The 13,865-nt window shown below is 35.4% G+C and overlaps 1 protein-coding gene and 1 pseudogene across 1 annotated transcript; both read left to right on the top strand.

Annotated features, from left to right (window-relative positions):
• The first annotated feature begins 245 nt into the window (after positions 1–245).
• Positions 246–1,711, top strand: LOC147929384 (putative FBD-associated F-box protein At1g05080; annotated as a pseudogene).
• An 11,594-nt stretch (positions 1,712–13,305) lies between these two features.
• Positions 13,306–13,865, top strand: LOC109128476 (protein RESPONSE TO LOW SULFUR 2). The gene has a single exon (XM_019234865.2). The coding sequence runs from the start codon at positions 13,422–13,424 to the stop codon at positions 13,704–13,706; it is 285 nt and encodes a 94-aa protein (XP_019090410.1). The 5' UTR covers positions 13,306–13,421; the 3' UTR covers positions 13,707–13,865.

Raw genomic sequence — 13,865 nt, 5'->3', positions numbered from 1 at the left:
TGCCACCAATCCACACGATTTTTTTTATTTTTTAACACACTGTTATTCTTAATTTTTATTTATTTTATGTTAAATATAAATTGAAGCCACAAAAAGTAGAAAATAAATAAATCTTATAGTCCTACAAAAGTTAAAATAATATCACCCTAAACCCTGAACGGCCGAACCTCTTGTGCGTGCATAATACAAAGGAGAGAAAGAACAAAGAAGAAGCACTGGTGTAGGTGTAGTTTTCAGGTATAAAAATGTTTGGAAGGGGGGTTTTGTTAGTTATCAGCTCAATGCAAGTTGCGTATGCGATATCGATACTAATACACAAATACATCACAACTATTTGTGAAGGAAAGAGCCAAACGTCGTCGTCATCAGAGACTTGGAGGTGAAGACAAAATCAGTGTGTTGCCCGACGATTTGCTCGTGCATATAATGTTGTTTCTCCCCACGAAAGATGTAGTGGCCACTATGATTTTGTCAAAACGATGGCAGTCTGTTTGGACGATGGTGCCAAAATTTGGGTTACTTAATATCAAAGATGATACTCACAATGCATTTACTGGCGGTTTATTTGGTCGTTTACTTGGCCGTTTATTTGACAAAAGTGATCACCAACAATGGTGTTTATGGCAGTTTGTTGACAAGTCGTTACAACTCCACAAGGCACCTGTGTTAGAAATATTAGCGATAGAACTGATCCGTCCTTTTAGATGTCATGTTGATGTGGGAAAGTGGATTGCAAATGCTGTTGATCGTAGGGTGCACGAGCTGGCATTGGTGACCGCATGGACATCGGTGGAACCTGCCCATTTGCCTAAGACCCTTTACACATGTGATAGGATTGTTAATCTATATCTTGTCGGCAATATTCTTGTGGATGTTCCTTCTCGGGTTTTCCTCCCATCCGTCGTAAGCATTGTTCTTTACCATGTGCTGTATAAAGATGAAGATTCCCTTTTTCGGCTTCTGTCGAATTGTCCTACTCTCAAAAAATTTCTCGTGAAACGGCATCACCATGACAACGTGAGAAATTATAATATAAAAGTCCCATCTTTGGAAAGCTTGTATTATGAAAATGTTCTTTCTGGAGTGCACAATGAAAGATCTTTGGTTGTAGATTCTCCGACTTTAAAGAAATTCATCTACAGCGATGTTTCGGGAGATTATTGCTCCATTGAGAACAAGCCTTGTTTTGATAAAGCAAGTATCGACTTTATTAGTCACCCTGATGACAAGTTTATGAGATCTATTTCCCCGGTCACAAATCTTCAATTATTTTTGGATGTTGCATCGGTGTGTAGTGTTATTTTGACCTCACTCTTTTCTCTTATTGTTATTTATGGTTATATCACCAGCGCTTATCTATGTTTTCTTGCTAGGCTGCATGGTGTAACTCTATTAACTTCTCCAAGCTTATGGAGTGTAATGTAACACTTTCAGCTGAGTTAGACTGGTTGGAATCACTGATGGGATTGCTACAAAATTCTCCTAATCTTAAAGATCTTTACATCGACCAGGTTTGTAGTTTCTTTCATATCAGTTATGATGGACTATATAATAAAAATCAAGTGTTAATTATTTTATATCCTTTTTGTTGTGGCTTCACAGACATTGATTCAAACTGAAGAGGATTTCTCACTGTCATGGAACGAACCGAGTTCCGTTCCCGGATGTTTCTCAGCCCATCTCGAGATCTTTGGGTGGAAAGGATATATAGGACGAAGTAAGGAGAAAGAAGCCATAAAATATATCTTTGCCAACTCTAAGTGTTTAAAGAGGGCTGAATTTTCTATGAAATCAACCTGCAAGGTTAAAGATAGAGAGAAGATGACGAAAGAGTTAGAATCTATGTCTAGGGTTTCCACATCATCCCAACTACTCTTCTCCACTCAATTGGAATTTCCGAGCTTTATGAATGAAATATATTGAAATGCCCCATGCATGGATCATATGTGCCACTTAATTATAACTATTTTAGTTATTCGAATTATTTGAAACCAATATCATGAAATACTTAGTGATTCGAATTATTTGAAACCAATATCATGAAATACTTGTTTCAGATTATAAATTTGCTAAATTTTGAACATAAATTGTTGTTCAAATATATAATAGATATTAGAGATTTTAACTATAGTTACTCTACTTTGAACATAGAATGCATCATGTTAGAATTATGTAAAATATATATATTAAGAAATGATCTCGTCGGCAAGTTTCATAATCGAATGTTTCTAAATTTACACCACAGGAACCCGCTCTCCCGGCAGGCCGACAAAACCAGCCAAACCAATACGAACGCCCACGCTACTTATTGGCTCTAAGGCATTAATCATTGTTCCTTCGCTATCACTCTCCCATTTAGGAGCCTTCACATATTTGTGGCTAAGTCTTGTTAAGATCTACATCGTGGTTGTATGAGCATAAAGTAAATAACACACAAGCTTTGTTAACGGGGTTCGGTTTTTCCTACATCCCCGGGACCTAGTCCAGAACAAATCCACTAGAACAAGATAGCAATTACAACTGCATATGATACAAGCACTATTATGCCTACCATTCTTTTCTAGATGAATACCATCAAAAGATCTCTCTATCTTGTTGATGGGGCGATACCACATATCTTGTGTGCATCTCTCGAAACTACCTTGAAGCGCGCAAGTCTTCATGAAACGCCTTCTCGGTATTTATATCAATTACCCAACCTCTAGGGTTAGCAACTTTCCTATTATACAACAAATAGGAATTGGGAGATTAACAATTGCACAACCCCTAAGATTGACAATTTTCCTATTATACAACAAATAGGAATTTCCTGTTATACAACAAATAGGAAAGTTTCTCTCCATGATCCATCTTGAATCGTGTTCATCCAGCTCAGCCGCCGCCACTTAGATTGTCCAAGTCGGCCTTAAGATTATGTACTCAAACTCTTTAAATCAGCTTCTTGTACTACTTCCTGTATTAACGTCGACTAGTACAAGAACTGGTTCAGACGTTTGATACATCTAACTGCTCCTCTGATATATCTAACTGCAAAGTTCTTGATTCAACACCTTATCTTCTTCTCTGCTTTGTGTCAATAACTGTGTCAGCACGATCACCAAGCGCTACTTAAGGTCTGGTGTACCAGTACTTGAATCAACTTAATACTTCATCCTCTGTATCAACTCTAATAGCATTTGTATTAAGTAATACTTCATCCTTTGTGTCAGTTCTGTCCATTGTCTTTGTCTTAACTATTGTACCATCACTGAGACATCTATGATGTATCTGTGTATCCATGTCTCATCCATTACAGTCACTTATTAGAGATTTCACCATATGTTCTAAACCTTATAAAACTTCAGTCAACACAACATCTTCAATCTCTCCCTTGGTGATTGAGTTTTATAATCTATGCTCCTTTTAAAACCAGCTTCAGTCGCTCCCTTAATGATGGACTTTTCAATTATGTGCATCTTATAAAACCAGTCATCACAATATCTTCAATCTCTTCCTTGATCACTGAGTTTTAAATCTCCTTCAATCTCTCACTTTAATGCTACATCATGTATTATTCTTGAAAGATCATGACATCTTCATTCTCCCTCTTTTTAACTTAGTTTGATACTCAAGCACATTATTTAATCTCTAATCACTAGTAGAGCTCCCCCATAATATTTGCTCTTACCTCACAATAAACTTGACGTTCTCTTCTCCCCCAGCTTGAGTGCAAACTCAGTTAAAACAATTCACAAGTATCTTAATTCACCCATCTAAAGTGCTTCATCTTTTCATAGCATCTTACGCAGTCTTGAATTTAACCAGTTGCTAAACATGCCTTTAATGCACCCATCTTCTAAGCATAAACTTTGAATTTCCTTTTACTTGTTTTACTGGAAGCAATTTCTGCAGCCCTGCAACTATCCTCTGTTGTGTTGCTCATCACTTCTCAGCCTTGAGTACTCTACTTATTTGCATGAACAATTCAAAAACTTATTCATGAGAAATTGGGTAACCTGAGATGATCCCTTCTCATGCGCAACCTTGAATACTCCTTGAAATTGTGACATAAACATCTCCACCTCATAATCCATTTCTGAATCCATATGAAAAAAAAATCTCGAACACAAACTCCACCAGAAATTATAGCAACCAATATAACCTTTTAGATTTTTCTGTGCACTACTTGCTGCTAGCTTTTCTTGTAGCTATCTCACACGAACTGATCCAGTGAGATTTTTATATTAACATCATGAATTACCTTGAAATTTGCAGATTCTTGAAACTTCTTTTAATTCAGTTCATGTCCTCAAGACCCATTCTTCAAATCAAGTCCTTAAAACCAGATCAGAAAACTCCCCCATTCCAAAAATGTGTGAATTCTCCCCCTGCTTTTGCCTCTAATTGTGTTTGAGAGCTAGACCGTATTTTGACATCTTGTATTCCTTCTTCATATACTTTTGGGGGCATATTCTCCCTCTTCTTATGCAAATCTCTCATGCTTAAATGACAACCAAGATCAACATCCATCATGAGTTACACGGTGGATAACACTCCCCCTACACGAATGCATCACATTTGTCCCATGCTTGGCTGCTCACGTATTAAATCAAAACACACTTGTGTATCATTAAACTGCAACTATTTCTGTTCAACTGCCTTGTCTTCAAACTGAGTTTCTATCTCAATGGCCTTGTCTTTTAACCAACTTTTGCAGCTTACTCATTTATAACCAGCATCCATCAGTATTTCCCCCTTTAACAAAAGGCTTTCTAAGACTTAAACCTCCTACAGCTTTCTTAAGACAAGTCTCGAACCAATTCTGAACTCATGACACTTCTGTAAACCTTCTTTTAGTAGTGATAAAATCTGTGATTTTTTTTTCGTGAAGATCATGATGCTTTAGATATCCGGATCTTTCAACCGTTGACATCATACAAAAAACCCATGAGACTCATTCCCTGAATTGCTTCTCTAGACTGAAAACATACTGCTATGTTTGACACATATGAATGATTTGCAACACTCACATCCCTCTTGCAGTCTTTACACGAGTAACATTCTCTTCATCCTTGTGAGAAGATCTCATCCAGTCTCATGCAGCCATATAACCTCAAACAATCCTGAAACAGAACATTACTTGTTTCTTCATACTTTCTGCAAACAACTCTTCTTTTCATCATAAGATACTCCTTTCTAACACAAAAGAGCACAAAACTCTGCAGACACATCAAACTCCCACAATGGAACCACATTATTATGTTGATGATGAACACCTAACTCTGTACGCCACATGATTCTTTAAAACCAGAATGAAGGCTCCACACAGTCTTTTATTTGACACTTGTAAGGGACAAATCTTCTTTTTGGCACTTCATAAGCTTCATTCCATTCTGTATTCATTTGATCCTCCTTTTGATATCACCACCGGAACTGGTAAAAACTGAAACTTCAGAAAAAAAAAACTGTGCTGGAAACACACTGAAGATGCTTGAATAAATCACAAACCAACCGTCAAAACTTCAATCCAACCGTTGGATCTCAAGTTCGTAATAGCATCAAGCTTCCCACAAAGTTTCAGCATGATCGGACTATTTTGGGATCTCCAAACCCTATCTTGAAGTTGCTATCTTGAAACAGATTTTTGTTATCTTTCTCTGCCTTACAGAAAAATCTTCTCTCCTTTGATGATGTTAACAACACTGAATTTTCCTACACACATTCTGAAGAAGAACTCTAGTTTTGTGACCTCTTCTTCATTACATATTACAGCCAGTGACACCGAACAAATCTTGTCATGTGCTTGCTACCTCCTAAATTTCTTCATCTATCTTGATGCAGTCTTGATGCAGAGCATAAACGGAGTAGCACAACAACCCAGAAAATTAAGAAAATTGGTGAGGATATCAAAAACAGCCATACGAAGCCATAGGAGAAAACAGATTGCGATTTCGAATTACGGTTTGAGAGTTATGGCCAAAATCCCAACACAGGTCGGGAATGAAACAATGCTACGAGCAGTCAACTTTGAGATCAAATTCCTGTCAAACCAAATGGAACCAGAAGGTGATCTTTAGTTCTTTAAAAAGATCTCGCTCTCAACTTTTCAGAACATCTTTCAGAGCTAAAATCCAAGGTCTGTAGCCAAAACAAATGAGGATGAAAGAGTCAAATCTGATACTGAAAACTGCCTTCAAAACCTGAAACTTTCTTCATTATCCTTCCTCTGAGCTTCTTTTCTTGATTAAGAGGTGTATCAAACTTCGTCCTGATCATTCTACCAGCACATCGACATCCTTAAGAACCATATTACATAGGCTCATCCTTTATTCATCAATCTTTCTCATGGCAAGAGCCATTGTTAGCTGTATCAAGAACAAAAATCCCTTCCTCTTTGCTTTGAACAAGAATATGAACAAGCTCTTGTCCTTTTCAAATCGCAAGACAAGAGATTTAGCTTCTCACCATCAAACCTCAAAGCATAACCAAAAGAGCCAGCCCATGTAATCTCCTCATTCTAATGAACGTAGCTTTAGAGATAAAAACTATAGCTAATCATTTTGTTGTCTCGTGATTCATCTTCATTGACCCAACTTCAAACACTATGCCTCTCCAAATCCCCAAATCACTGGCAAGCTCAAATTCAGCTCCAAAACTCTAACGATCATCTTTAAGCTCCCCCTTAATCAACTCATGAGCTCTCTTAGAATCTTCATATACTCCCTCTCTTTCCTCGCTCAAACCAATGTCTTTCACTTGAAGTACCACACCATTAGATCCAGACATCTTAGTTCTGAGTAGACTATCATCAAACCTCACAACTTTAACTTGATTCCAAATTGATGTTAAGATCTATTTCTTGTTTGTATGAGCATAAACTAAATAACACACAAGCTTTGTTAACCGGGTTCAGTTTTTCCTACATCCCCGAGACCTAGTCCAGAACAAATCCACTAGAACAAGATAGCAATTACAACTGCATATGATACAAGCACTATTATGCCTACCATTCTTTTCTAGATGAATACCATCAAAAGATCTCTCAATCTTGTTGATGGGGCGACACCACACATCTTGTGTGCATCTCTCGAAACTACCTTGAAGCGCGCAAGTCTTCATGAAGCGCCTTCTCGGTATTTATATCAATTGCCCAACCCCTAGGGTTAGCAACTTTCCTATTATACAACAAATAGGAATTGGGAGATTAACAATTGTGTCTCCTCCTATTTCTTCTTCGTTTCCTCTCTTTCTTCTCTTCTACTCTTCTTGTCTTCATTTTTATTTTCTTTGCTCTTCTTTTACTTCTCCGACGAAACTCATATGGGCTACTAAAAATTTTCGCCTTCTCTCTCCCAAAAACCCATCTTTGCATATCTTTGAAGTAGTATATCGCTCAAGAAACCCCATGCACCATCGAACAACAAGATTCCTTCATCTCTCGTTAAAGGCTTTTCTTGGGTGCTCTTGCTTCACTACAAGTGATTCCAAATTTCCAAAGGTGATAAGGTTTGGATACTTGGTAGTTTATTCATCTTTCCGAAGTTCTCTGATAATGTTTTCTATAAATCGAGTAAAGATACAATATGTATGAGTATTGTTTTGCTCTTTTGATGTATTATCTTATTGTTGGCGAGTCTTAAGTATGAGTTTTTGAATCTTAACACATTGAGGTTTGTACATTTTGTAGCCAATGAGGATTTGATAACGAGTAAGAGATCCTTTGGGGGTGTTAGCTAAGTATTAGCTTAAAAAGAATGACTTGAGTAGATGAGACAATGAAAATGAGTAAAAAAATAATACTGCCTTGCTCTTTCGATGTCAATGTTGATGAGGTAAACTCTTTTTGAATCCTCTTGCTCAAAGTCAACTTATGAGCCTGATCTTACGAATCTGAAGACAATGAGGTTTAAGTTATATATTATGTAACTTGTATCTTCTTGCCTTAAATAGTTCCTATGGAATACACTATCCTCTTAGAGAGTTCGGCTTGCAAACGAGATTTCACTGTTTTTTCTACTAGGCTGCATGACTCGCAACAAGAACTGTCTAGAGTTCATTGTCAAAAATTGTAGCACGAAGGTAATAAAAGAACTTCTATTTAAATCAGGGAATTACAAATATCTTGATCGTATTTTGCATTTTTTTTTTTGGCTTATATACAGTAACCGATTCAATGTTATGGGATGAACTCAATTCGGATCTGTTTTCTCCTTTATTTTTGATATTAGTTTTCCTTTTTAGTTCTGAATGATGTGATGATGATAGTATATATTATTTATGATTGATGAGTTGCGGCCAATTTTGTAGTGAGTAGTGAAGATACTTTTGGGTTATAGCCTGGACATTGTGGTCCGGTAATTCGGGTATACCCAAACTCAAACAAATTATGAAAAAAAACTAATTTTTATCTTTTTATAAATTTTAAAACACATGTATATATATAAATATTTAAAGTTTCATATAAGACAAAGGAAATAAATAGCAAAGTGGTTTAAGATGCACTCTTAAATGTTAAAGGTATAGGGTTTGAATCCTATAAATGCATTTTTACATTTAATTTGAATTAGTTCGGATCTTTCTTCGGGTTTTGGGTCAAGATAATATGTCAAGGCCTACTTAACGTAATGATTGTGTTCTAAGTTCTAACGGAGTATATATTGTAAAGGTATAGAGACACACAACACACTGATATACACTTGGAACGCGCAAGCCAACGCTTTTCTCTTCAATCTTATTAACAAAATTTATCTCTTACAATGATACAATTTTGTCTTGGCCCTTACTCAACCTATTCTACCCAATAGGATTGATCCCGACTAAGAATGAATCTGAAACTTTCTCTTTTTTATCTAACACAACACCCTGTGTAGATCTAAGAGAAAAAAAACAACCCTCTCTCTTTTTATCTATAAGAGACGAAAACCAACCTTCTCTTTTTTCTATCTAAACTCTCACCAGTGTAGATCTAAGAGGAAGAAAAACAATTTTTTGCGCACTTAATCACCTCCCTGATTAACGTCACAGAGAACTGGGAACACACCTTCTAAAAAATAGGATTGATCCCGACTAAGAATGAATCTGAAACTTTCTTTTTTTTATCTAATACAACACCCTGTGTAGATCTAAGAGAAAAAAAACAACTCTCTCTCTTTGTATCTATAAGAGACGAAAACCAACCTTCTCTTTTTTCTATCTAAACTCTCACCAGTGTAGATCTAAGAGAAAGAAAAACAATTCTTTGCGCACTTAATCACCTCCCTGATTAACGCCACAGAGAACTGGGAACACACCTTCTAAGCCTTATTTTTCTGGCTTCGAAGTTTACAACTGTATCAATATTCTAGAGTGCTCAACTTGTCTCGTGGCCTACTCCTAGAATATATATACACGACTTGAGAAACCCTAGAAGGCGAATCTCCAAGTATCAAGGGATAAGGAAACTGTTTGCTCTCAACCTTATCTTTTCCTTATTTGTTGTTAGAGAATATTCTTCATATTTCCAAAGATAAGGAAACTGCTTGCTGCTCAAGTTTATCCTCTCCTTAATTTCCTATGGAGAATATTCTTCATATCTCCAAGAATAATCTCGTCTCTATCTTCAATGCCAAGTCATCAACTTTATTCGACACATCATCACATCCACTCACATCTTGCCACGTCAGCTCACACATCCACGTCAGCACCTCGAACGTATGTGATCTGATGCAGCTTCCTGATTGATAAAAGGCTCTGTTAGGCACAACGACTTGTTCTTCACAGCGAGTTGTTCCAGAATCTGCATTTACATATATGACGGTTCCATCGATCATCATAAAAATGCTCCTTGTTATGGATTTGATAGATCACTTTATTTTCATTGGAGCAAGAGGATTCAAAAAGAGTTGACCTCATCAACATTGACATCGAAAGAGCAGGGCAGTATTATTTTTTCCGGGTCCAGATAAAAGTCTCTAGGAATATATGCGAACAGTAATGTGGATTTGATAGATCACTTTATTTTCATTGGAGTCATTGATCATCCTTTGTTATTGGCTTGATCCGGTCTTCCGTTCTTTCTTTCACACATTGGAAGTTTGGATTAATTTAACTCAAGTCATAGGACATATGACACCTTCGATAATGAACAAAATCAAGCCATAAGGCCTTGGCCCATTCTTTTAAACTCCCATCTTCCTAAAGGTCTGGACTCGGTGAGAGTGAAAGATCTTGGAAGTTGGAACACTAAACCACTATGCTATCAAACATCGTATTTTTTATTTCACCATTTTTTTATGTTGATCTTGCAATATTATATGATTGGAACTTATTTTATTTATGTACGTAGATATAGCGGTGGTTCTCAAAGTGACGTGACTGAGTGTTTTAAAATCTAATTGGGATATTTCTTTATGAATGAGGATAAATTTATTAATTAATTAGATATTAAGGAGATAATGATCACTGATCAGTATCCATTGAGCATAATCAGCATATTCCAACTAAAGATTTCAACAGTTGGCAACCCGCCACTCTGTGTTTTCCCGTATTAATTTTAAAAGTCGATTTCAAAATTCGACCCATAATTATTTTACTCATGGTTTTGTTTGTGATTAACTCGTTCCCTAACCTCACTTTGACAAAATAAAATAAAGACGAAAGAAAAGAGTCACCATGACTCACTAAACCGGTAAATAGTCTTGGATTTCACCAAGGGAATCCAGATTTGAGCTCCTATTGTAAAATTCTCAACATTAACAAATATAATAATAATAAATTTTTCCTCAATTCTAAAATAAATTTTAACTCAACTGCAAATTCGAACCTTCAATAAATTTAAGGCATATGATTTTTCAGTTTTTTCTTTAAAAGTTTTAAGAAATTTTGAATCTTACTTGAATCACCCTACCTTTTGAGGTTGGTTTGTTGTCCAAACATGATTCACAAAAACATGATAAAAAAAGAAACATATGCACGGCATTATTTTTGTTGATCACTATGACACCATTCATGACCAAAGTCTTCTTAGTTTTCCGTTTACCCATTTACATATACACCAAATAAAGAAATAGCTCATAAGTAATTTAAGAATGAAACATCGGAGCCGTAACTTTAACTATACAAGAATAGTTGTCAAATCGTGACTGCCCTTGACTTTCGGAGATATTGGTCCAATTCAGAGAATGAAGTGGGAATATGGTTCACGTCGACAAGGCTTTGTGCTCGAAATTAACGGCTATAATTGGCGAAATATATTAGTGGAAAGGATAAAGGTGAGAAATTGGTTTCCACATTCCTTTTACCAATTAAGAGAAATAGTGGAAAAAATGTTTTCTCCATATTCTTTGGAATAAACAACCGAATACAATAGCAAAACGGAAGAAATGTTTACATTAGTTTTGTGGAAATGGAATTGAGACGAATGGAACGTATAAATAAAGTTACAAAGTACATATATTTTATTAGTTATATTATTTTACTCCATTGTTCATTAATGTATATTATATACTTTCTGATAAAATATTAAATTTATTGATTTGCAGATATTAAATTATTTCTAGAATGAAAAAAAAAAATAACGGAAGTGGAAGTTTGTAACAATATTTAGAAATCAAAGAAGATCCATGACCACGAGACTTAAACCAACTTTAGAGGCCCTGTTGGTTTCACTGTTGTGCGACTTTTTACGGTGACTGCTTATAAAACGGTTGAGTTTTGATTTTTTTTTTTTTTTTTCAATTTAGGTGTGTCATATAGAGAAGAAAAAATAAGAAAAGTATAGATCTAAAATTTTGTCAATGGCAATTTGATTTGGTTTTGCCGATCTATAAAATGAAAAAAATGAGCGACTGTCACTGTTTCAAGTAAAAGCTTTGGGTTGTGTCGCTGTTTTAATTGGCGATTCAAAAATTTTTAAAATTCAGATCGCTATGACAGAAAGTAGAGGAGATGAAGAAGAGATAAAAAAATATCTGAAAGGAAGTTTACTCATTGTCGCAGCGACTAACTTTCCAAACAGGGCCAGAGAAGAAGAACAAGTTTGGACGAATCATGGTAACAGAAGGAAGAACTCACCTTGTTTCAGTCTACCTTTTCAATGGTACGTATCAGATGACTAGTAAGGAATCAGGATCAGCTAAAGCTCCATATAAGTCGCCACTAACCTCCATTCAAACCATGTACAAGGTATAGGCATGCAACTATGCAAGAAAAATAAGGTCTTGTGATTCATCAGATTTTATGCATAATATATAAGTCAATTAAGTGTCCCCAAAGAACGAGTTCTAGCACCCGTTGAGATACGATTCCGAATCGCTAACCATGTGTATAGAACCATCAAATACCATTTGAAAACCAAAATAATCTTGCTCAACTTTTTCTTTTCTCTCTTCATACTAATTTACAAATCTTACTTTTTGTAAAGTAGTGTTTGTTTGGTGGTTGGAAATTGCTATGTTTACTTGTATCTATATTCAATTTTTAATGCAACGAGTATTTTGCCTTTGAAACAAGTGGTTCAAATTTTCAATAATATATTTTTAGTGTCCAGTCAACGTTTTCGCCAAGAAAACGTATTCAAAATTGATCATGCACATCTGACAATTTGTTCGAAAAATATGATTATTGCAATCTTTGCTTAACGATTAGTCATGAGTGTTTTGAACTAAGATTATAGAGGATAAAATAATATCTTGACATTTCGATGGTAATTAAAATTTCAGTTAAAGTCATTTTCAAGTGTAAATGTGTAAGGATGGTTATGTTAGTCATAACTCATAACACAAATGATTGATCAATTAACATTGATATATAGCAGTTAGATTATTAAAAAAAAAAGTAAAATTGTCCAACATAAATTTTAAAATCCAGCTTATTCATTTGCCTAAAAATCTACTGTCATTTATTTAAATATTCATTGTAAAATTGCAAATACTCTATATTTTTATAAAAAAACAAATGTCTTAGTTTATGTTAGATTATATTTCATTTTATAAATAATTTTCCATATGTATTATTAAAGTAACTAGAATTCTATACTCAACCAATAAATTTTACTGTATTTGATTTGTATCCCTTCTTTTTTTGTCTTCTCTAAATACATATTCTGTCTCTAACCAATAAATAAACCAATTGCATGGTACCACTAAAATATCAGAAGTTAGTAATTAGATGATCCAATTTGGATCCAACGTCATTATCAGATATATAATTATAAAACTAAAAATAATGATCTAGAGGAAAGAAAAAAATCTCACAAGAAAAAAAAAAAAAAAAAAAAAAAAGAAAACAAGAGAATATAGATAGATACATTGAACCTAGACATATATATACCAACCAAAGCTCAGTCTCAAAGACGTCTATTAATAAGGAACGGTTCAAGAACCAAAAAACAAACCACAAAGCAAACAATAAACAAAGAAACTCAAAGACACAAACAAAAAAAGTCTTTAATTAAAAACCTTAAAATGGGGAAAGGAGGAAACTATGTGACGGTGGCGGCTTCGGAGGTGGAGGAGCTACGGAGGAAGAACGGAGAGATGGAAAAGGCTGTGGAGGAGATGAGGAAAGAGATGTTGCAGCTGTGGCGTAGAACGCAGGTGGCGGAAGAGGCGGAGGAGCGTCTCTGTTCTCAGCTAGCCGAGCTTGAAGCTGAATCTTTAGACCAGGCTCGTGATTACCACTCTCGCATCATCTTTCTCATGAACGAGCTTTCTCGTCTCTCTTCCGACTCAGCCTCCGCCTCACCGTAGAACAGCACATGTAGATATATAGGTTCTTCTTTAGTCTTTTCTTGTTTAGATTGTTGGATGTATCCTCCGATATGTAGAGTTTTGTTTTGTTATATCGAAAGTGGATCTCTTCGAGATTTCTATATAAATCAAAAAAACAAAAAAAAAAGTTGAGACGTA

Source organism: Camelina sativa, chromosome 13 (genome assembly GCF_030686135.1).
Source record: "Camelina sativa cultivar CO46 ecotype springtype chromosome 13, ASM3068613v1".
In the NCBI taxonomy this organism is placed as follows: Eukaryota; Viridiplantae; Streptophyta; class Magnoliopsida; order Brassicales; family Brassicaceae; genus Camelina; species Camelina sativa.
The sequence above is the reverse complement of the archived record's forward strand: the minus strand, read 5'-3'. Positions and strand labels throughout refer to the sequence as shown.